This window comes from Oncorhynchus nerka, linkage group LG2 (genome assembly GCF_034236695.1).
Source record: "Oncorhynchus nerka isolate Pitt River linkage group LG2, Oner_Uvic_2.0, whole genome shotgun sequence".
NCBI classification, from domain to species: domain Eukaryota; kingdom Metazoa; phylum Chordata; class Actinopteri; order Salmoniformes; family Salmonidae; genus Oncorhynchus; species Oncorhynchus nerka.
The window spans coordinates 16900298-16923638 of NC_088397.1; the positions used below are offsets into that span (position 1 = coordinate 16900298).

Sequence of the window (23341 nt, forward strand, 5' to 3'; positions counted from 1 at the left end):
CTCTGGCCCCCCAATGGTGGAACAAACTCCCTCACGACGCCAGGACAGCGGAGTCAATCACCACCTTCTGGAGACACCTGAAACCCCACCTCTTTAAGGAATACCTAGGATAGGATAAAGTAATCCTTCTCACCCCCCCCCTTAAAAGACCTAGATGCACTATTGTAAAGTGGCTGTTCCACTGGATGTCATAAGGTGAAAGCACCAATTTGTAAGTCGCTCTGGATAAGAGCGTCTGCTAAATGACTTAAATGTAAATGTAAAACATGCCAGACCATAATAAGTTCAGACTGCGGGGAACTGGCTGGGGGATAATTATATCTGAGTAAGGAAACAGCAGCTGGTCAGAGGCCTAGTGCTGCTACTGCTGCTGTTGCCTGCTGAATACACCTGGGGTTCCCTTATCTGCCACAAACTATGGATCCCGGATCAGTTTGTATTTACTCAGTAATGACCTATGGCTAGGACTGGGTTAGTGAGATCTGACCCTAAATCAGTTCTAAGCGCCACTAAGGGTTCCCTTACAAAGCCACCTGTTCAGTATGCCAGATCACTGAGGAAGAGGAAGGAACGATGGATAGTAGTGTCAGAATGAACTCTGAAAACCATGTAACCTTTCAGCTCTCAGTGGAATCCTGGAGAATGCAAAAAGCTGCTAGGCTTTCCAAAAAACATTATTCCTCAATTATGTCAATTAGCTTCATTGGGAGGATTAAGGGAACAAAAAGACAGAGGCATTTCCTGTTTGGGACGCACTGGGAGCGAGGGACTGAGGAGAGGAGGATAGCCTTTGAAACAGTGAGAGTTACACCAGGTCATCCATTGACTGGTTTCCCCTCTGAGAAGAGTCACGCCCATCCCTTTACCCTTATTGACTTCTTCAATGAACAGAATGAAGGATACACATTCTAAGAATGGAATCCAGCCGGTTGCTCTCGCCAAGGGATCAAACTCATCCAGCCTATAGGAAGTTGTAGAGTGCAAAAACAAGAAGTGAGCTAGTAAGTGGTAACTGACCTTCTCTGCGACGGTTGACCCACAGGAAGTGCTTTGTCTTCGTAGAAGCGCCTCATGGCGAACCTGTCCAGTGCCTGGTCAGCACTGAAGACCACAGGAGAGACAAAGGTAATGATCAGCTCTTCTTCACTGAACACATAACATATACTATACAATAAGTTTGCCCTGAAATGACCCTGAAAAGTGTCCTTACGTTGTCTTCTCCCTTAAAAAACATCCTTAATCGACCGTGTCCCTTAAGAAGTGTCCTTAATCTACAGCTTTTCATCTTTTGCCATCCCCACAATACAGTATCCCAGTATTATTATCTGATCAATGTACAGATGTAGGATCTTAATTTGATCACCCTGTTACAGGAAAACCTTCCTGAAGTGTATTTGAGGTTAAAAAGTATTCTGAAATTCAAAAATGTCCATGAATTATAATCCACATAATAATTCACATGTCCTGTTGCTGCAGGATTATTTTCCTGCTGTAGCAAACTGGCTCAAATAAAGATCCTACATCTGTAACATGTAACGTTTGTTTACTGTTTACTCTTCTAGAATGCCAATGACTCTCAAGCATTAAGCAAGATAGTTCTATCTCGGGTATCAAAGAAACAAGTGTGATTTGACCTTTCTTATCTTTACAGGATATGACATATGTAAATGTTCCTGTTTATTGACCAAAAATACACCAGAGCCTGAACAGAATGTTTTGGCATAACAACCACATCAGTGTTTAATTTGAGGCCCGATCCCGATTCCCTTTGGCCTATCTATCTGTTATAGATCTACGTGCTTGTCCTGACATCACCCCATGGTTTTGACTTCACCGACATCTCAAGGGGTGAAGCCATTGAAATCAGGGGTGAATTCTAATGGAAGTCGGTCAATTCAGGAAGGGATTTGAATTTAAAATCCCAAAATGGAAAAAGCTTTTGACATATATTGCTTCTCCTTTTTAGCTTATTGAGAAGTCAATTAAAATAGATGGCCTTTTTTGAATTACTGAATTAAAATGTCAGTTTACTTTCTGAATTGACTGCCTTCGATTCAAATTATAGGTGAATGCACCAATTTGTAATCGCTCTGGATAAGAGCGTCTGCTAAATGACTTAAATGTAAAAATGTAAATGTAAATTGACCCCAACACTGATAGACATCTAAAATGACATGTATAGAATGGACAAATGTCTGTTTGTATTCATCTGGAAATATCTGGGAACTTTAAGGATGTGCGGAACTTCAAGCAGGGTGGTGATATTGAATGAATACATTGTTCCATGTTGACTAATAACAAACAGGGTACATGAGGTCAGTTTGTCTCTGGTACCTGGCTGATATGTTGACTAATAACAAACAGGGTACATGAGGTCAGTTTGTCTCTGGTACCTGGCTGATATGTTGACTAATAACAAACAGGGTACATGAGGTCAGTTTGTCTCTGGTACCTGGCTGATATGTTGACTAATAACAAACAGGGTACATGAGGTCAGTTTGTCTCTGGTACCTGGCTGATATGTTGACTAATAACAAACAGGGTACATGAGGTCAGTTTGTCTCTGGTACCTGGCTGATATGTTGACTAATAACAAACAGGGTACATGAGGTCAGTTTGTCTCTGGTACCTGGCTGATATGTTGACTAATAACAAACAGGGTACATGAGGTCAGTTTGTCTGCAGTCAGAAGTCTCTGGTACCTGGCTGATATGTTGACTAATAACAAACAGGGTCAGTTTGTCTGCACATGAGGTCAGTTTGTCTGCAGTCAGAAGTCTCTGGTACCTGGCTGATATGTTGACTAATAACAAACAGGGTACATGAGGTCAGTTTGTCTGCAGTCAGAAGTCTCTGGTACCTGGCTGATATGTTGACTAATAACAAACAGGGTACATGAGGTCAGTTTGTCTCTGGTACCTGGCTGATATGTTGACTAATAACAAACAGGGTACATGAGGTCAGTTTGTCTCTGGTACCTGGCTGATATGTTGACTAATAACAAACAGGGTACATGAGGTCAGTTTGTCTGCAGTCAGAAGTCTCTGGTACCTGGCTGATATGTTGACTAATAACAAACAGGGTACATGAGGTCAGTTTGTCTGCAGTCAGAAGTCTCTGGTACCTGGCTGATATGTTGACTAATAACAAACAGGGTACATGAGGTCAGTTTGTCTGCAGTCAGAAGTCTCTGGTACCTGGCTGATATGTTGACTAATAACAAACAGGGTACATGAGGTCAGTTTGTCTGCAGTCAGAAGTCTCTGGTACCTGGATGATATGTTGACTAATAACAAACAGGGTACATGAGGTCAGTTTGTCTACAGTCAGAAGTCTCTGGTACCTGGCTGATATGTTGACTAATAACAAACAGAGTACATGAGGTCAGTTTGTCTGCAGTCAGAAGTCTCTGGTACCTGGCTGATATGTTGACTAATAACAAACAGGGTACATGAGGTCAGTTTGTCTGCAGTCAGAAGTCTCTGGTACCTGGATGATATGTTGACTAATAACAAACAGGGTACATGAGGTCAGTTTGTCTACAGTCAGAAGTCTCTGGTACCTGGCTGATATGTTGACTAATAACAAACAGGGTACATGAGGTCAGTTTGTCTGCAGTCAGAAGTCTCTGGTACCTGGCTGATATGTTGACTAATAACAAACAGGGTACATGAGGTCAGTTTGTTTGCAGTCAGAAGTCTCTGGTACCTGGCTGATATGTTGACTAATAACAAACAGGGTACATGAGGTCAGTTTGTCTGCAGTCAGAAGTCTCTGGTACCTGGCTGATATGTTGACTAATAACAAACATGGTACATGAGGTCAGTTTGTCTCTGGTACCTGGCTGATATGTTGACTAATAACAAACAGGGTACATGAGGTCAGTTTGTCTCTGGTACCTGGCTGATATGTTGACTAATAACAAACAGGGTACATGAGGTCAGTTTGTCTGCAGTCAGAAGTCTCTGGTACCTGGCTGATATGTTGACTAATAACAAACAGGGTACATGAGGTCAGTTTGTCTGCAGTCAGAAGTCTCTGGTACCTGGCTGATATGTTGACTAATAACAAACAGGGTACATGAGGTCAGTTTGTCTGCAGTCAGAAGTCTCTGGTACCTGGCTGATATGTTGACTAATAACAAACAGGGTACATGAGGTCAGTTTGTCTGCAGTCAGAAGTCTCTGGTACCTGGCTGATATGTTGACTAATAACAAACAGGGTACATGAGGTCAGTTTGTCTGCAGTCAGAAGTCTCTGGTACCTGGCTGATATGTTGACTAATAACAAACAGGGTACATGAGGTCAGTTTGTCTGCAGTCAGAAGTCTCTGGTACCTGGATGATATGTTGACTAATAACAAACAGGGTACATGAGGTCAGTTTGTCTACAGTCAGAAGTCTCTGGTACCTGGCTGATATGTTGACTAATAACAAACAGGGTACATGAGGTCAGTTTGTCTGCAGTCAGAAGTCTCTGGTACCTGGCTGATATGTTGACTAATAACAAACAGGGTACATGAGGTCAGTTTGTCTGCAGTCAGAAGTCTCTGGTACCTGGCTGATATGTTGACTAATAACAAACAGGGTACATGAGGTCAGTTTGTCTGCAGTCAGAAGTCTCTGGTACCTGGCTGATATGTTGACTAATAACAAACAGGGTACATGAGGTCAGTTTGTCTGCAGTCAGAAGTCTCTGGTACCTGGCTGATATGTTGACTAATAACAAACAGGGTACATGAGGTCAGTTTGTTTGCAGTCAGAAGTCTCTGGTACCTGGCTGATATGTTGACTAATAACAAACAGGGTACATGAGGTCAGTTTGTCTCTGGTACCTGGCTGATATGTTGACTAATAACAAACAGGGTACATGAGGTCAGTTTGTCTCTGGTACCTGGCTGATATGTTGACTAATAACAAACAGGGTACATGAGGTCAGTTTGTCTCTGGTACCTGGCTGATATGTTGACTAATAACAAACAGGGTACATGAGGTCAGTTTGTCTGCAGTCAGAAGTCTCTGGTACCTGGCTGATATGTTGACTAATAACAAACAGGGTACATGAGGTCAGTTTGTCTCTGGTACCTGGCTGATATGTTGACTAATAACAAACAGGGTACATGAGGTCAGTTTGTCTCTGGTACCTGGCTGATATGTTGACTAATAACAAACAGGGTACATGAGGTCAGTTTGTCTGCAGTCAGAAGTCTCTGGTACCTGGCTGATATGTTGACTAATAACAAACAGGGTACATGAGGTCAGTTTGTTTGCAGTCAGAAGTCTCTGGTACCTGGCTGATATGTTGACTAATAACAAACAGGGTACATGAGGTCAGTTTGTTTGCAGTCAGAAGTCTCTGGTACCTGGCTGATATGTTGACTAATAACAAACAGGGTACATGAGGTCAGTTTGTCTCTGGTACCTGGCTGATATGTTGACTAATAACAAACAGGGTACATGAGGTCAGTTTGTCTCTGGTACCTGGCTGATATGTTGACTAATAACAAACAGGGTACATGAGGTCAGTTTGTCTGCAGTCAGAAGTCTCTGGTACCTGGCTGATATGTTGACTAATAACAAACAGGGTACATGAGGTCAGTTTGTCTGCAGTCAGAAGTCTCTGGTACCTGGCTGATATGTTGACTAATAACAAACAGGGTACATGAGGTCAGTTTGTCTGCAGTCAGAAGTCTCTGGTACCTGGCTGATATGTTGACTAATAACAAACAGGGTACATGAGGTCAGTTTGTCTGCAGTCAGAAGTCTCTGGTACCTGGATGATATGTTGACTAATAACAAACAGGGTACATGAGGTCAGTTTGTCTACAGTCAGAAGTCTCTGGTACCTGGCTGATATGTTGACTAATAACAAACAGGGTACATGAGGTCAGTTTGTCTGCAGTCAGAAGTCTCTGGTACCTGGCTGATATGTTGACTAATAACAAACAGGGTACATGAGGTCAGTTTGTCTGCAGTCAGAAGTCTCTGGTACCTGGATGATATGTTGACTAATAACAAACAGGGTACATGAGGTCAGTTTGTCTACAGTCAGAAGTCTCTGGTACCTGGCTGATATGTTGACTAATAACAAACAGGGTACATGAGGTCAGTTTGTCTGCAGTCAGAAGTCTCTGGTACCTGGCTGATATGTTGACTAATAACAAACAGGGTACATGAGGTCAGTTTGTTTGCAGTCAGAAGTCTCTGGTACCTGGCTGATATGTTGACTAATAACAAACAGGGTACATGAGGTCAGTTTGTCTGCAGTCAGAAGTCTCTGGTACCTGGCTGATATGTTGACTAATAACAAACAGGGTACATGAGGTCAGTTTGTCTCTGGTACCTGGCTGATATGTTGACTAATAACAAACATGGTACATGAGGTCAGTTTGTCTCTGGTACCTGGCTGATATGTTGACTAATAACAAACAGGGTACATGAGGTCAGTTTGTCTGCAGTCAGAAGTCTCTGGTACCTGGCTGATATGTTGACTAATAACAAACAGGGTACATGAGGTCAGTTTGTCTGCAGTCAGAAGTCTCTGGTACCTGGCTGATATGTTGACTAATAACAAACAGGGTACATGAGGTCAGTTTGTCTGCAGTCAGAAGTCTCTGGTACCTGGCTGATATGTTGACTAATAACAAACAGGGTACATGAGGTCAGTTTGTCTACAGTCAGAAGTCTCTGGTACCTGGCTGATATGTTGACTAATAACAAACAGGGTACATGAGGTCAGTTTGTCTGCAGTCAGAAGTCTCTGGTACCTGGCTGATATGTTGACTAATAACAAACAGGGTACATGAGGTCAGTTTGTCTGCAGTCAGAAGTCTCTGGTACCTGGCTGATATGTTGACTAATAACAAACAGGGTACATGAGGTCAGTTTGTCTGCAGTCAGAAGTCTCTGGTACCTGGCTGATATGTTGACTAATAACAAACAGGGTACATGAGGTCAGTTTGTCTGCAGTCAGAAGTCTCTGGTACCTGGCTGATATGTTGACTAATAACAAACAGGGTGCATGAGGTGAGTTTGTCTGCAGTCAGAAGTCTCTGGTACCTGGCTGATATGTTGAGTAATAACAAACAGGGTACATGAGGTCAGTTTGTCTGCAGTCAGAAGTCTCTGGTATCTGGCTGATATGTTGACTAATAACAAACAGGGTACATGAGGTCAGTTTGTCTACAGTCAGAAGTCTCTGGTACCTGGCTGATATGTTGCTGTAATGCATGTAGGCAGCCACCACCACTCCTGTCCTCCCACGGTTCCCCTGCAGAAAGAGAGAGAGAGGGGGAGAGAGGGGGAAGGAGAGGGAGAGAGAGGGGGGAGAGGGAGAGAGAGAATAGGGGGAGATAGAGAGGGAGAGAGAGAGGGAGAGGGGGTGGATAGGGGGGATGGGGAGAGAGGGAGATATACTTTTTGAGAAAGAATACAAGGCTATTTTTAGTTACACACTTGAAGGCCGAATAATGTTTGTACCTGCAGTGTAGACATGTAAGTGCTGGACGGTGAGTTAGATTTGAGTGACCAGGCTATTTTCAAGCCAAACTGTCACAGATGGAATGTGATCAAACTGCCTGGTTCCATTTATCACAATGACATTGTTTGTGGTCAAATTCAACTGAAGATAGAAATGCAACACTACCGGAGAAACCTTTGACCTCAACTCTGAAACAGCAAGTGGAACATTTCTGACTGGGGCGATAACAAATAGCATGTCATCAAATTAGGCGTTTCTGAATGGAAGCAGTTTTTCCATCTTGACCAAAAGCTTCAATTTCAGGACGAGGGGGAAAATAAGTGTTGGTAACCATGGGGATGCTCTGTTTGCTACCACTTGTTGTACATATTGAATCAAATGTTCCCCCACAGACTTATCAAGTTACTACTCACTATTCAGCTACATTGACTCAAAGTCTTTAACACGGATTGATAGAGACTTAGATGAAGTTTTTAAAGTCATTTTTTGGGGAGTTACTGTTGTTGACATTGGATCGTACATGACAAGTTGTATGATGAATCATTGGGCCTGAGAGGTTGGGGGAGGAGGATGTGCTGCCAAAACACAGGCAGCAGCAGCAACAGCCTTTATTAGAATCAAATGACTCTCATGTTCACTGGATTTCTATGTGAAATACGTCTTCAGTCTAACAGTCTGCAGTTAAGAACCATTTAAATGTTTTACCAGCAATACTAGAATATGGAGGACTTGTCTTCCAACTACAAGACAGCTTGATTATCCCACTTTGTCCAATGAGGTACAGGGAGACAGTTTGGTGTTTTACCTCCTTACCAATGAGGATGGAGGACATACAGAGAAAGTATTCATAGGGGACTTTCTCCCTGGGGCCTGGCTGTCTCCTTTCACACTCTTCAAACAGAGAGCACCCTCTACTGTCCTTAACACAGTGGACCGCGGCATACTGTAACACTCCCGGGAAGAAACCCTTCATTCCTCCCTTCCATGGACTGATCAGTGATCTGTAAGACCACGGGACCCTGTTCCAATACCCTGACTATGTATCCTTCCTTCCTTCCTTCTCTTTCCCTGGAGTGATCAGTGATCTGTAAGACTACGGGACCCTGTTCCAATACCCTGACTATGTATCCTTCCTTCCTTCCTCCCTTCCCTGGAGTGATCAGTGATCTGTAAGACCACGGGACCCTGTTACAATACCCTGACTATGTATCCTTCCTTCCTCCCTTCCCTGGAGTGATCAGTGATCTGTAAGACTACGGGACCCTGTTCCAATACCCTGACTATGTATCCTTCCTTCCTTCCTCCCTTCCCTGGAGTGATCAGTGATCTGTAAGACTACGGGACCCTGTTCCAATACCCTGACTATGTATCATTCCTTCCTCCCTTCCCTGGAGTGATGTGTCCGACCACCTACCTTGTTGTGAAGCACCACTACATTGTATTGGTCAGCGTTGAGCCAGGTGTCCATGGCCTTGCACATGCTGCAGATCTTATCCAGGGCAGGAGCATAATGGTCTGGCCAGCCAAACTCCAGCACCTACAGGGGGCCACACAGACCACTATCACATATCAAAACTTCCACCACTACCATTGCATTTAGGAGAGTGGTGTGTGTGTGTGTGTGTGTGTGTGTGTGTGTGTGTGTGTGTGTGTGTGTGTGTGTGTGTGTGTGTGTGTGTGTGTGTGTGTGTGCGTTCATGCGTGTGTATTTGTGTGTGTATACCTTGTGGTTAAGCTTGGTGATGTCATTCCTCCGCTCACTTAGGTTGAGGAGCTGAAATCACAAAATCCACACCAATAAGCATGAGAACAATTCCAGGAAACAGTTGTACATCAGCAACAGGATGTGACAGGGTGCATGGAAAGCCACCACACCAACAGACAGGCCCGGTAGTGAGGTAGAGCAGTGGCAGGACAGGGGTCTCACCAGATAGTGTTCCCCGTGTTTGGAGGCCAGCATGGAGGCCACCTCCTTGATGTTGGAGGTGTAGCTGCGCTCCTCCGCTCCGCTGGGGAAGGAGACAGAGATGATCCTCTCGGTGATGTACACCAGGTCCACCTCATAGTTCTCATCCATGGCCTGCAGCAGACTGACACTCCTGGGGAGAGGAGAGGAGAGAGGAGAGAGGAGAGAGGAGAGAGGAGAGAGGAGAGGATAGATAGTTAAAGTGATGTACAACAGATTCACCTCATGGTTCTCATCCATGGCCTGCAACATACACAATACTGGGGAGAGGAGAAAAGGGGAAGAGGACAGATAGTTAGATATGTGATGTATACCAGGTCCACCTCATAGTTCTCAGAGGAGAGGAGAGGAGAGGAGAGGAGAGGAGAGGAGAGGAGAGGAGAGGAGAGGAGAGGAGAGGAGAGGAGAGGAGCGATAGTTAGATATGTGATGTGATGTATACTAGGTCCACCTCATAGTTCTCAGAGGAGAGGAGAGGAGAGGAGAGGAGAGGAGAGGAGAGGAGAGGAGAGGAGAGGAGAGGAGAGGAGAGGAGAGGAGAGGAGAGGAGAGGAGAGGAGAGATAGTTAGAGAAATTATGTACACCAGGTCTACCTCACAGTCCCCCTCCATGGCCTGCAGCAGACTGACACTGCTGGGGAGAGGGGGAGTGGAGAGGGGGAGATGAGGGGAGAGAGGAGATGAGGGGAGATGAGAGGAGAGAGGAGATGAGGGGAGAGGAGAAGGGAGGAGAGGGAAGAGGTGAGAGAGTTAGAGAGGTGATGTACACCTCATTGTCCTCCTCTATGGCCTGCAGCAGACTGACACTCCTGGGGAGGAAGATAGTTCTGACAAAACGTTTCAGAGTACTGAGCGCAGATCTAGGATCAGCTTCTCCCTGTCCATATAACCTTGCTCCTTATGATCTAAAAGGTCAAACTGATCTGAGATCACCACTGCTACTCTGTATGAATATGGCCCCTGATATCTTACAGGGTTTGTACATCAGCACAAGTCTATGAAGCTCTTCCTTGGTGGCTCTTGTGTGTGGTATCTATTATCTAGCATATCTTTGATATGAGTCTTCAGTACTGACAAACCGATGTGATTTATGTCTATGGTAATTGGAAAGTGGTGTCATATGATAACACACATGTTTTCATAAACATCTTCAATCCTTCAGTTCAGAACAAAGTGTTCTGGAATGATCCAAGCGGGTATTGCGCAATCATTCTGATCAGCTCCCCAAATCCCGACTCCCAGTTGGCTGTTAGATGGGAAGCGTAGCTGGAGAAACAGGCATGGTTGTCACAGTGATCTGACAACAGGATAGAATACATCCTGATGGGGTTTTGATAGGCCTGTGTCCATGGATTTCAGCGTGTGTTGAGCGCTATGGGCATCAATGAACCGAAACGTGAGGTCAGAGAAACAGGTGTAAACGTGGCCGTATACTGCAGTAGATGAGGAATAGTGACAGCCTGGATAGTGAGGGAAAGACAGTGGTCTCTCTTACCGTGATGGCCTTCGCCTAGTCTGCTCACTCTTACAGGACCTTGGGGTTCCCTACAGAGAACACAGAGAAGATAGAGCACACACTCAGTCTCCTTGATCAACTTGACATTGTTTGTGTTTGACGTAAGTGTGCGAGTGAGTGTAATACACAACTGCATTGTAAATTCCACATTAAAGCACACTGCATCTGGTCTTCTACTATATCAAATCCAAACACAACTGGATGGAATTTAGCCATGAGGAGATGCGTCCATTGCTTTGAAATAACATGATATCCCTGGGGACGTACTTGTACCCAGTGTCCCCATCCTCAGTCTAACTATAGAGAGAAAAGCAGTGGAGAATATCGAGGATTCATTTCAACAACGAGGGTGATTATCAGTAGACAATAGATCACAGTGTTCAGACACAAAGTGCTGTGTTCTAAAATAGATGCTGGTGCTTTAAACACATAGTATTACCATGGTATTAGCCTGTCTATGACCCTGGTGACAGGGTGGTGATGGGTTGGTTGGTTAGTGGCATGTGGCAACAGTCTTAAACAGCTTTCAAGGTTCATCTCCTCATCTCCTTGTCTCCTTTCCTTCATGGTAACGTAATTCAGCAACATTAGGAAACATCTAATTACTGATAATTGGTTGTTTCCTGTCACAGTAATCCAACTGACATCACATACTTGGCATGTCCTGCAACTAAGCAGCCAATCAGCACACTCCTGGCACAGGCTACAGGTTGAAACGTTCAGTTTGATACGCTAGCAAAGTACTGTATGTTTGAAATGTGAAATTACCCAAACATTTAAAGTTAGCCTGTACAGTACATAGCTGTCTGTCAGTCTGTGTTTGACCCTTCTGTAAGAGTTACATTGACTACATCCTGCCGTCTGTCTGTCCATGGTCACGAAGACAGGGAGATGAGGACAGGGAGACGTCTACCTATACTGGGACATCAGTACCTTTAGTGATTCAACATCCTTTTTACCACAAGGCAAGCACTGCCTTCCCCATCTGGCTGGAGAAATACACAGCACTATGTGAAGGAGGACACAGAGGACCTGAACAGAACAGAAAGTTATGTACACAGTACAGAGCTCTGTGTTGCCATTGTTCCATTCATTTCTCTGTGATGAAACTAATCCTCGTCAGGCAAAAGGAAAACCCATTATTCAAAGTGATGTGACTAGAAACAGATGCTGCCTGCTGGAACCAAGGACACTGTTGCTCCAAAACTGTAACAATATGTCTGTTCACAGGGGACAAGAGTGACAATTATGTACGAACAAGGTCTCTTGCATCACACACATGGCATGGACACACACTCACACACACACACACACACGCCTGTGTACACACGCAGAACTAAACACGTACACACAACACAACCACCAAGCCTCTCATACAATCTGTGTCCAACCGTCCACACACACACACCACTCTGTGTGTGTGTGTGTGTCCTACGTTCCCACCTCAGTAATGCTCATCACAGTTATCAAAACCAGCTGTAAAGATACTCTACCCAGCAGGACCAACAAACTACCAACAAGAGAATCCCAGAGAGACAGGAGGAAGACATTCAATGAAAGACCACAACACAGAGAGAGACAGGAGGAAGACATTCAATGAAAGACCACAACACAGAGAGAGACAGGAGGAAGACATTCAATGAAAGACCACAACACACAGAGACAGGAGGAAGACATTCAATGAAAGACCACAACACACAGAGAGACAGGAGGAAGACATTCAATGTAAGACCACAACACACAGAGAGACAGGAGGAAGACATTCAATGAAAGTCCACAACACAGAGAGACAGGAGGAAGACATTCAATGAAAGACCACAACACACAGAGAGACAGGAGGAAGACATTCAATGAAAGACCACAACACAGAGAGAGACAGGAGGAAGACATTCAATGTAAGACCACAACACACAGAGACAGGAGGAAGACATTCAATGTAAGACCACAACACACAGAGACAGGAGGAAGACATTCAATGAAAGACCACAACACAGAGAGAGACAGGAGGAAGACATTCAATGTAAGACCACAACACAGAGAGAGACAGGAGGAAGACATTCAATGTAAGACCACAACACACAGAGACAGGAGGAAGACATTCAATGTAAGACCACAACACACAGAGACAGGAGGAAGACATTCAATGAAAGACCACAACACAGAGAGAGACAGGAGGAAGATATTCAATGTAAGACCACAACACACAGAGAGACAGGAGGAAGACATTCAATGTAAGACCACAACACAGAGAGAGACAGGAGGAAGACATTCAATGAAAGACCACAACACAGAGAGAAAGGAGGAAGACATTCAATGTAAGACCACAACACACAGAGAGACAGGAGGAAGACATTCAATGAAAGACCACAACACAGAGAGAGACAGGAGGAAGATATTCAATGAAAGACCACAACACACAGAGAGACAGGAGGAAGACATTCAATGAAAGTCCACAACACACAGAGAGACAGGAGGAAGACATTCAATGTAAGACCACAACACACAGAGAGACAGGAGGAAGACATTCAATGAAAGTCCACAACACAGAGAGACAGGAGGAAGACATTCAATGAAAGACCACAACACACAGAAAGACAGGAGGAAGACATTCAATGAAAGACCACAACACAGAGAGAGACAGGAGGAAGACATTCAATGTAAGACCACAACACACAGAGACAGGAGGAAGACATTCAATGTAAGACCACAACACACAGAGACAGGAGGAAGACATTCAATGAAAGACCACAACACAGAGAGAGACAGGAGGAAGACATTCAATGTAAGACCACAACACAGAGAGAGACAGGAGGAAGACATTCAATGTAAGACCACAACACACAGAGACAGGAGGAAGACATTCAATGTAAGACCACAACACACAGAGAGACAGGAGGAAGACATTCAATGTAAGACCACAACACAGAGAGAGACAGGAGGAAGACATTCAATGTAAGACCACAACACACAGAGACAGGAGGAAGACATTCAATGAAAGACCACAACACAGAGAGACAGGAGGAAGACATTCAATGTAAGACCACAACACAGAGAGAGACAGGAGGAAGACATTCAATGTAAGACCACAACACAGAGAGAGACAGGAGGAAGACATTCAATGAAAGACCACAACACAGAGAGACAGGAGGAAGACATTCAATGAAAGACCACAACACACAGAGAGACAGGAGGAAGACATTCAATGAAAGACCACAACACAGAGAGAGACAGGAGGAAGATATTCAATGTAAGACCACAACACACAGAGAGACAGGAGGAAGACATTCAATGTAAGACCACAACACAGAGAGAGACAGGAGGAAGACATTCAATGAAAGACCACAACACAGAGAGACAGGAGGAAGACATTCAATGAAAGACCACAACACAGAGAGAGACAGGAGGAAGACATTCAATGAAAGACCACAACACACAGAGACAGGAGGAAGACATTCAATGAAAGACCACAACACAGAGAGACAGGAGGAAGACATTCAATGTAAGACCACAACACACAGAGACAGGAGGAAGACATTCAATGAAAGACCACAACACAGAGAGAGACAGGAGGAAGATATGCAATGTAAGACCACAACACACAGAGAGACAGGAGGAAGACATTCAATGTAAGACCACAACACAGAGAGAGACAGGAGGAAGACATTCAATGAAAGACCACAACACAGAGAGACAGGAGGAAGACATTCAATGAAAGACCGCAACACAGAGAGACAGGAGGAAGACATTCAATGAAAGACCACAACACAGAGAGAGACAGGAGGAAGACATTCAATGTAAGACCACAACACAGAGAGAGACAGGAGGAAGACATTCAATGTAAGACCACAACACAGAGAGACAGGAGGAAGACACACAAAACGTGGAAAACAAAGTTTAACCTAAAACCAATGACATGGTGAAATGTTTTTGTGATTTCACATTGAATTCAAAATAGTAGACAACTCAAGCAAATATAAATCAAAACTAGACATTGAGCTGACGTCTGTGCCCATTGGGTAATGCAACAACATATGGACAAACTCATTATTAAAGGGGAATTTCACCCAAAACGTACAACTTCATATGGCATTCCTCAAGGAAGATCCCCTAAATACACCCAAATACAAAGTAGTGTGTTTGACAGCAGGGAAACATACACTAAAAAGCCAGATTTGCCCGTCATCCCACCAGGTACACTTCCAGAGTGGGCGTGGCCTACCTTAAATAGGTACTCAGCGCTCCGCCTCCAGGAATTGCGGAAGGACGTGAGGCGCCTGCGGAGGGCACCACCTGAGGTCATGGCTGGACTGGTCTGGTCTGGACCAGGGTCCCTCTCGCTCTATCCTTTCTGTGTTCGCCCTATCGCCCTGGGGAAGGCTTCAACGCCTTGGTTGTCAATCACAGAGAAACACCTGGAGTCTAATATCCATATTCGTTTCCTTCCAAGAGACGACGAAGATCTTGTTGTATATGTCCAGTTTGTTCTTTGTTGTTTATTCCTTTGTCATGATGGGACTCTCTCCTCAAAAAGTCTCAGCTCAACCCCAAAACAGGTTCCAGCTCAGTCTTTAACGCTCTCAGTCTCTATTCTTCTCCTCCGTGCCTCTCGTTTGTCTTTCCCCTTTAGTGCTTATTCTTTCTCTTCTCCCGCCCACTTTTGGTTTCTCCCTTCCCTCTTTCTTATTATGCCTCATTATTTCTTCTTTCTCTCTCTCTCGCTCTCTCTCTCTCTCTCTCTCTCTCTCTCTCTCTCTCTCTCTCTCCCTCCCTCTCTCTCTCTCCCTGCTCTCCCTTCCTCCCTCCCTTCTCTCTCTCTCCCTTCCTCCCTCCCTCCCTTCTCTCTCTCTCTCTCTCTCTCTCTCTCTCTCTCTCTCTCTCTCTCTCCCTCTCTCTCTCTCCCTGCTCTCCCTTCCTCCCTCCCTTCTCTCTCTCTCCCTTCCTCCCTCCCTTCTCTCTCTCTCTCTCTCTCTCTCTCTCTCTCTCTCTCTCTCCCACGCTCTCTCTCTCTCTCTCCCTCCCTCTCTCTCCCTGCTCTCCCTTCCTCCCTCCCTTCTCTCTCTCTCTCTCTCTCCCTGCTCTCCCTTCCTCCCTCCCTTCTCTCTCTCTCTCTCTCTCCCACGCTCTCTCTCTCTCTCCCTCCCTCTCTCTCTCGCTCTGTGGTTTGTGTGTGTGTGTGTGTGTGTGTGCGTGTGGTCCCCCTCTAAATACTACTACGTCTCCAAGTTAATTAAATGTACTTATTGTAAAGCGACACCACCACATTGTGCTAGTGTGAATGCCTTGGAACAGTGGGACTACGAGAGGTCGTTTGTTGGCTAACACTCTTCCCGAAACCCATCCTTTGACCCTTAGCTACCAATTACACATTTCCAGAGTAATTCCAGAGAGAGCTGGTGTTTCCCTCTATCGTATATATGTGTAACCCTGACTGCTCCCTATACCACTGATGCTCTTATATACCAGGGATTCAGAGTTGAGAGCAGAAATACTTTCCTCCAGTGCTGACTGAGGTCAGAGAGAGGGGAATACAGCAGACCACTGAAACCAGATGATTTTCTCTATCTAAAGTGGGCTTCCTAGTGTCACAACCACTGAGGAGGAGGAGGAACCACTGTGTTAGTTTAATGTCTGTTAGGTACATTTGTGTTAGGTACATTTGTGTTAGGTACATTTGTGTTAGGTACATTTGTGTTAGGTGCATTTGTGTTAGGTTAATGTGTGTTAGGTTAACCTCTTCAACCTATGGGGGCGCTGTGTCATTATTGGATAAAAAGATGTGCCCGTTTTAAGCGCAATATTTTGTCACGAAAAGATGCTCGACTATGCATGGAATTGACAGCCTTGGAAAGACAAAACTCTGACGTCTCCAAAACTGCAAAGATATTATCTGTGAGTGCCCCAGAACTAATGCAACAGGCGAAACCAAGATGAAGTTTCATACAGGAAATGCCCCAGATTCTGAAGGCGCTGTGTTCCAATGTTTCCTTATATGGCTGTGAATGCGCCAGGAATGAGCCCACGCTTTCTGTCTATTCCCCGAGGTGTCTGCAGCATTGTGACGTGTTTGTAGGCATATCATTGGAAGATTGACCATAAGAGACTACATTTACCTGGTGTCCCGCCCGGTGTCCTGTGTGCGTAATCTGTAGGTCCATGCACGTTCCATTTCTTCAGAAGAGAAAGTAAACTGCCACGATGGATTTTATCGTCGATAGATATGTGAAAAACACCTTGAGGATTGATTCTAAACATCGGTTTGCCATGTTTCTGTCGATATTATGGAGTTAATTTGGAAAAAAGTTAGCGTTTTAATGACTTTTTTTTTCTTTTTTTCTTACCCAAACGTGATGAACAAAACGGAGCAATTAGTCGACACAAATAATATTTTTTGTAAAAACGGAACATTAGCTATCTAACAGAGTCTCCTCATTGAAAACATCTGAAGTTCTTCAAAGGTAAATTATTTTATTTGAATTATTTTCTGTTTTTTGTGGAAAATGTTGCATGGTGAAAGAGGCATAATACTATGCTAGGCTATCAATACTGTTACACAAAAGCTTGTTTAGCTATGGTTCAAAAGCATATTTTGAAAATCTGAGATGACAGTGTTGTTAACAAAAGGCTAAGCTTGAGAGCAAATAGATTAATTTCATTTCATTTGCGATTTTCATGAATAGTTAACGTTGTGTTATGCTAATGAGCTTGCGGATAGATTTACACAATCCTGGATACAGGTTTTTTTTCGTAGCTAAACGTGACGCAGAAAACGGAGCGATTTGTCCTAAACAAATAATCTTTCAGGAAAAACTGAACATTTGCTATCTGAGTCTCCTCATTGAAAACATCCGAAGTTCTTGAAAGGTAAATTATTTTATTTGAATGCTTTTCTGGTTTTTGTGGAAAATGTTGCATGGTGAAAGAGAGGAATAATCCTATGCTAGGCTAGTAATACTGTTACACAAATGCTTGTTTAGCTATGGTTCAAAAGCATATTTTGAAAATCTGAGATGACAGTGTTGTTAACAAAAGGCTAAGCTTGAGAGCAAATAGATTAATTTCATTTCATTTGCGATTTTCATGAATAGTTAACGTTGTGTTATGCTAATGAGCTTGCGGATAGATTTACACAATCCTGGATACAGGTTTTTTTCGTAGCTAAACGTGACGCAGAAAACGGACCAATTTGTCAACACAAATAATATTTTTTGTAAAAATGGAACATTTGCTATCTAACTGAGAGTCTCCTCATTGAAAACATCTGAAGTTCTTCAAAGGTAAATGATTTTATTTGAATCCTTTTCTGGTTTTTGTGAAAATGTTGCCTGCTGAATGCTAACGCTAAATGCTACGCTAGCAATCAATACTGTTACACAAATGCTTGTTTTGCAATGGTTGAGAAGCATATTTTGAAAATCTGAGATGACAGTGTTGTTAACAAAAGGCTAAGCTTGAGAGAAAATAGATTAATTTCATTTCATTTGCGATTTTCATGAATAGTTAACGTTGCGTTATGGTAATGAGCTTGAGGCTGTAGTCACGATACCGGATCCGGGATGGCTCGACGCAAGAAGTTAATGTGTGTTAGGTTAATGTGTGTTAGGTTAATGTGTGTTAGGTACATTTGTGTTAGGTACATTTGTGTTAGGTTAATGTGTGTTAGGTTAATGTGTGTTAGGTTAATGTCTTTTAGGTACATTTGTGTTAGGTACATTTGTGTTAGGTTAATGTGTGTTAGGTTAATGTGTGTTAGGTTAATGTATTTTAGATACATTTGTGTTAGGTACATTTGTGTTAGGTTAATGTGTGTTAGGTTAATGTCTGTTAGGTACATTTGTGTTAGGTTAATGTGTGTTAGGTTAATGTGTGTTAGGTTAATGTGTGTTAGGTTAATGTCTGTTAGGGACATTTGTGTTAGGTTAATGTGTGTTAGGTTAATGTGTGTTAGGTTAATGTGTGTAGGTAAATGTGTGTTAGGTTAATGTGTGTTAGGTTAATGTGTGTTAGGTTAATGTCTGTTAGGTACATTTGTGTTAGGTACATTTGTGTTAGGTTAATGTATGTTAGGTTAATGTGTGTTAGGTTAATGTCTGTTAGGTACATTTGTGTTAGGTACATTTGTGTTAGGTTAATGTGTGTTAGGTTAATGTGTGTTAGGTTAATGTGTGTTAGGTACATTTGTATTAGGTACATTTGTGTTAGGTTAATGTGTGTTAGGTACATTTGTGTTAGGTTAATGTGTGTTAGGTTAATGTGTGTTAGGTACATTTGTGTTAGGTTAATGTGTGTTAGGTTAATGTGTGTTAGGTTAATGTCTGTTAGGTACATGTGTGTTAGGTTAATGTGTGTTAGGTGAATGTGTGTTAGGTTAATGTGTGTTAGGTAAATGTGTGTTAGGTACATTTGTATTAGGTACATTTGTGTTAGGTTAATGTGTGTTAGGTACATTTGTGTTAGGTTAATGTGTGTTAGGTTAATGTGTGTTAGGTTAATGTGTGTTAGGTACATTTGTGTTAGGTTAATGTGTATTAGGTTAATGTGTGTTAGGTTAATGTGTGTTAGGTTAATGTGTGTTAGGTGGATGTGTGTTAGGTACATTTGTGTTAGGTTAATGTGTTAGGTTAATGTGTGTTAGGTTAATGTGTGTTAGGTGAATGTGTGTTAGGTTAATGTGTGTTAGGTTAATGTGTGTTAGGTACATTTGTGTTAGGTTAATGTGTGTTAGGTGGATGTGTGTTAGGTTAATGTGTGTTGGGTTAATGTGTGTTAGGTGGATGTGTGTTAGGTTAATGTGTGTTAGGTGAATGTGTGTTAGGTGAATGTGTGTTAGGTTAATGTGTGTTAGGTACATTTGTGTTAGGTTAATGTGTGTTAGGTGGATGTGTGTTAGGTTAATGTGTGTTGGGTTAATGTGTGTTAGGTGGATGTGTGTTAGGTTAATGTGTGTTAGGTTAATGTGTGTTAGGTTAATGTGTGTTAGGTTCATGTGTGTTAGGTTAATGTGTGTTAGGTTAATGTGTGTTAGATTAATGTGTGTTAGGTTGATGTGTGTTAGGTTAATGTGTGTTAGGTACATTTGTGTTAGGTTAATGTGTGTTGGGTAAATGTGTGTTAGGTTAATGTGTGTTAGGTTGATGTGTGTTAGGTAAATGTGTGTTAGGTTAATGTGTGTTAGGTTAATGTGTGTTAGGTAAATGTGTGTTAGGTTGATGTGTGTTAGGTTAATGTGTGTTAGGTTCATGTGTGTTAGGTTAATGTGTGTTAGGTTAATGTGTGTTAGGTTAATGTGTGTTAGGTTAATGTGTGTTGGGTTCATGTGTGTTAGGTTAATGTGTGTTAGGTTAATGTGTGTTAGGTTAATGTGTGTTAGGTTAATGTGTGTTAGGTTCATGTGTGTTAGGTTAATGTGTGTTAGGTTAATGTGTGTTAGGTTAATGTGTGTTAGGTTAATGTGTGTTGGGTTCATGTGTGTTAGGTTAATGTGTGTTAGATTAATGTGTGTTAGGTTGATGTGTGTTAGGTAAATGTGTGTAGATTAATGTGTGTTAAGTTAATGTGTGTTAGGTTAATGTGTGTAGGTTCATGTGTGTTAGGTTAATGTGTGTTAGGTTAATGTGTGTTAGATTAATGTGTGTTAGGTTAATGTGTGTTAGGTAAATGTGTGTAGGTTAATGTGTGTTAGGTTAATGTGTGTTAGGTTGATGTGTGTTAGGTTCATGTGTGTTAGGTTCATGTGTGTTAGGTTCATGTGTGTTAGGTTAATATGTGTTAGGTTGATGTGTGTTAGGTTCATGTGTGTTAGGTTCATGTGTATTAGGTTAATGTGTGTTAGGTTGATGTGTGTTAGGTTGATGTGTGTTAGGTTCATGTGTGTTAGGTTCATGTGTATTAGGTTAATGTGTGTTAGGTTAATGTGTGTTAGATTAATGTGTGTTAGGTTAATGTGTGTTAGGTAAATGTGTGTAGGTTAATGTGTGTTAGGTTGATGTGTGTTAGGTTCATGTGTGTTAGGTTCATGTGTGTTAGGTTAATGTGTGTTAGGTTAATGTGTGTTAGGTTAATGTGTGTTAGGTTGATGTGTGTTAGGTAAATGTGTGTTAGGTTAATGTGTGTTAGGTTCATGTGTGTTAGGTTCATGTGTGTTAGGTTAATGTGTGTTAGGTACATGTGTGTTAGGTTCATGTGTGTTAGGTTCATGTGTGTCATCGTCCCCACCAGCACTACACAGCTGGTTCAAATAGCTTTGTGATTTGAATCAGCTGTATAGTGCCAGGGCAAAAACCAAAATGTGCTCAACCTCTCCTCTCCTCAGCTCTCCTATCCTCTTCAACTCCTCTCATCTCCTCTCCTCCCTCAGCTCTCCTATCTTCTCTTCAACTCCTCTCCTCCCTCAGCTCTCCTATCTTCTCTTCATCTCCTCTCCTCCCTCAGCTCTCCTATCTTCTCTTCAACTCCTCTCCTCCCTCAGCTCTCCTATCTTCTCTTCATCTCCTCTCCTCCCTCAGCTCTCCTATCTTCTCTTCAACTCCTCTCCTCCCTCAGCTCTCCTATCTTCTCTTCATCTCCTCTCCTCCCTCAGCTCTCCTATCTTCTCTTCAACTCCTCTCCTCCCTCAGCTCTCCTATCTTCTCTTCAACTCCTCTCCTCCCTCAGCTCTCCTATCTTCTCTTCATCTCCTCTCCTCCCTCAGCTCTCCTATCTTCTCTTCATCTCCTCTCCTCCCTCAGCTCTCCTATCTTCTCTTCATCTCCTCTCCTCCCTCAGCTCTCCTATCTTCTCTTCATCTCCTCTCCTCCCTCAGCTCTCCTATCTTCTCTTCATCTCCTCTCCTCCCTCAGCTCTCCTATCTTCTCTTCAACTCCTCTCCTCCCTCAGCTCTCCTATCTTCTCTTCATCTCCTCTCCTCCCTCAGCTCTCCTATCTTCTCTTCAACTCCTCTCCTCCCTCAGCTCTCCTATCTTCTCTTCATCTCCTCTCCTCCCTCAGCTCTCCTATCTTCTCTTCAACTCCTCTCCTCCCTCAGCTCTCCTATCTTCTCTTCAACTCCTCTCCTCCCTCAGCTCTCCTATCTTCTCTTCATCTCCTCTCCTCCCTCAGCTCTCCTATCTTCTCTTCATCTCCTCTCCTCCCTCAGCTCTCCTATCTTCTCTTCATCTCCTCTCCTCCCTCAGCTCTCCTATCTTCTCTTCATCTCCTCTCCTCCCTCAGCTCTCCTATCTTCTCTTCATCTCCTCTCCTCCCTCAGCTCTCCTATCTTCTCTTCATCTCCTCTCCTCCCTCAGCTCTCCTATCTTCTCTTCAACTCCTCTCCTCCCTCAGCTCTCCTATCTTCTCTTCAACTCCTCTCCTCCCTCAGCTCTCCTATCTTCTCTTCAACTCCTCTCATCTCCTCTGCTCCCTCAGCTCTCCTCTCCTCTGGCGGGCCGGGCGCAGTGCACACTGACCAGGTGGCCAGGTGTACGGTGTTTCCGCCGACATATTGGTGCGGCTGGCTTCCGGGTTGGATGCGCGCTGTGTTAAGAAGCAGTGCGGCTTGGTTGGGTTGTGTTTTGGAGGACGCATGGCTCTCGACCTTCGTCTCTCCCGAGCCCGTACGGGAGTTGTAGCGATGAGACAAGATAGTAACTACTAACAATTGGATACCACAAAATTGGGGGTAAAAAAATAATACAATTAAAAAAATCTACCCAGGGTGCATTTGGCCTGACCTGGCCGCACCACACTGACTCAATTACAGGCACAATGGGATGCTCTCACTCACAACAACTATGGATAGGACATCTCCTATTGGCTAACCAAATAAATATTCCACCATCACTTCCTCTCTCTAAAGCGTTAGTACTGCTGTCTCTGTAATTCTATAATAGGAACACTAAACTCTCTCCTCCTCCTAATCTGACATTTTGGGATGAACCTGGAAGCATTTCAGGGACACCATGTCACACACTCTCCTGTTTTTAGTCCACTGTCACCAGCTTTCTGTCTCGTTGTCTAACCCTAAGCCTTATAAACCAGAACATCCAACCTACTGTCTGCCCCCCTCCCTCTCTCTCTCTCTCTCTCTCTCTCTCTCTCTCTCACACACCCCCTCTCTTTCTCTCTCTCCACCTCACTCCCTCTTCTCTTATATTATCTCTCTCCCTCCTCCTCTCTCTGTCTCTCTCCCCACCTCTCACTCCCTCTTCTCTTATTGTATCTCTCCCTCCTCCTCTCTCTGTCTCTCCCCACCTCTCACTCCCTCTTCTCTTATTGTATCTCTCTCCATCCTCCTCTCTCTCTCTCCCCACCTCTCACTCCCTCTTCTCTTATTTTATCTCTCTCCCTCCTCCTCTCTGTGTCTCTCTCCACCTCTCAGTCCCTCTTCTCTTATTGTATCTCTCTCC

At 43.5% G+C, this 23341-nt stretch overlaps 1 protein-coding gene across 14 annotated transcripts in view; it reads right to left on the reverse strand.

Annotated features, from left to right (window-relative positions):
* LOC115127784 (tensin-1-like) overlaps positions 1-23341 on the reverse strand; it is a 233616-nt gene that overhangs the window by 43645 nt on the left and 166630 nt on the right. For 13 of the 14 annotated variants that reach the window (XM_065023791.1, XM_065023840.1, XM_065023798.1 and 10 more), the window contains 6 exons: positions 10941-10990; positions 9407-9578; positions 9203-9253; positions 8894-9016; positions 7205-7269; positions 1018-1101 (listed from right to left, as the gene is read on the reverse strand). In XM_065023791.1, coding sequence (XP_064879863.1) covers positions 1018-1101; positions 7205-7269; positions 8894-9016; positions 9203-9253; positions 9407-9578; positions 10941-10990 — 545 coding nt within the window. Of the gene's footprint in view, positions 1-1017; positions 1102-7204; positions 7270-8893; positions 9017-9202; positions 9254-9406; positions 9579-10940; positions 10991-15180; positions 15602-23341 lie in introns of those variants that run through there. The other variant, XM_065023825.1, reaches the window with a different exon arrangement.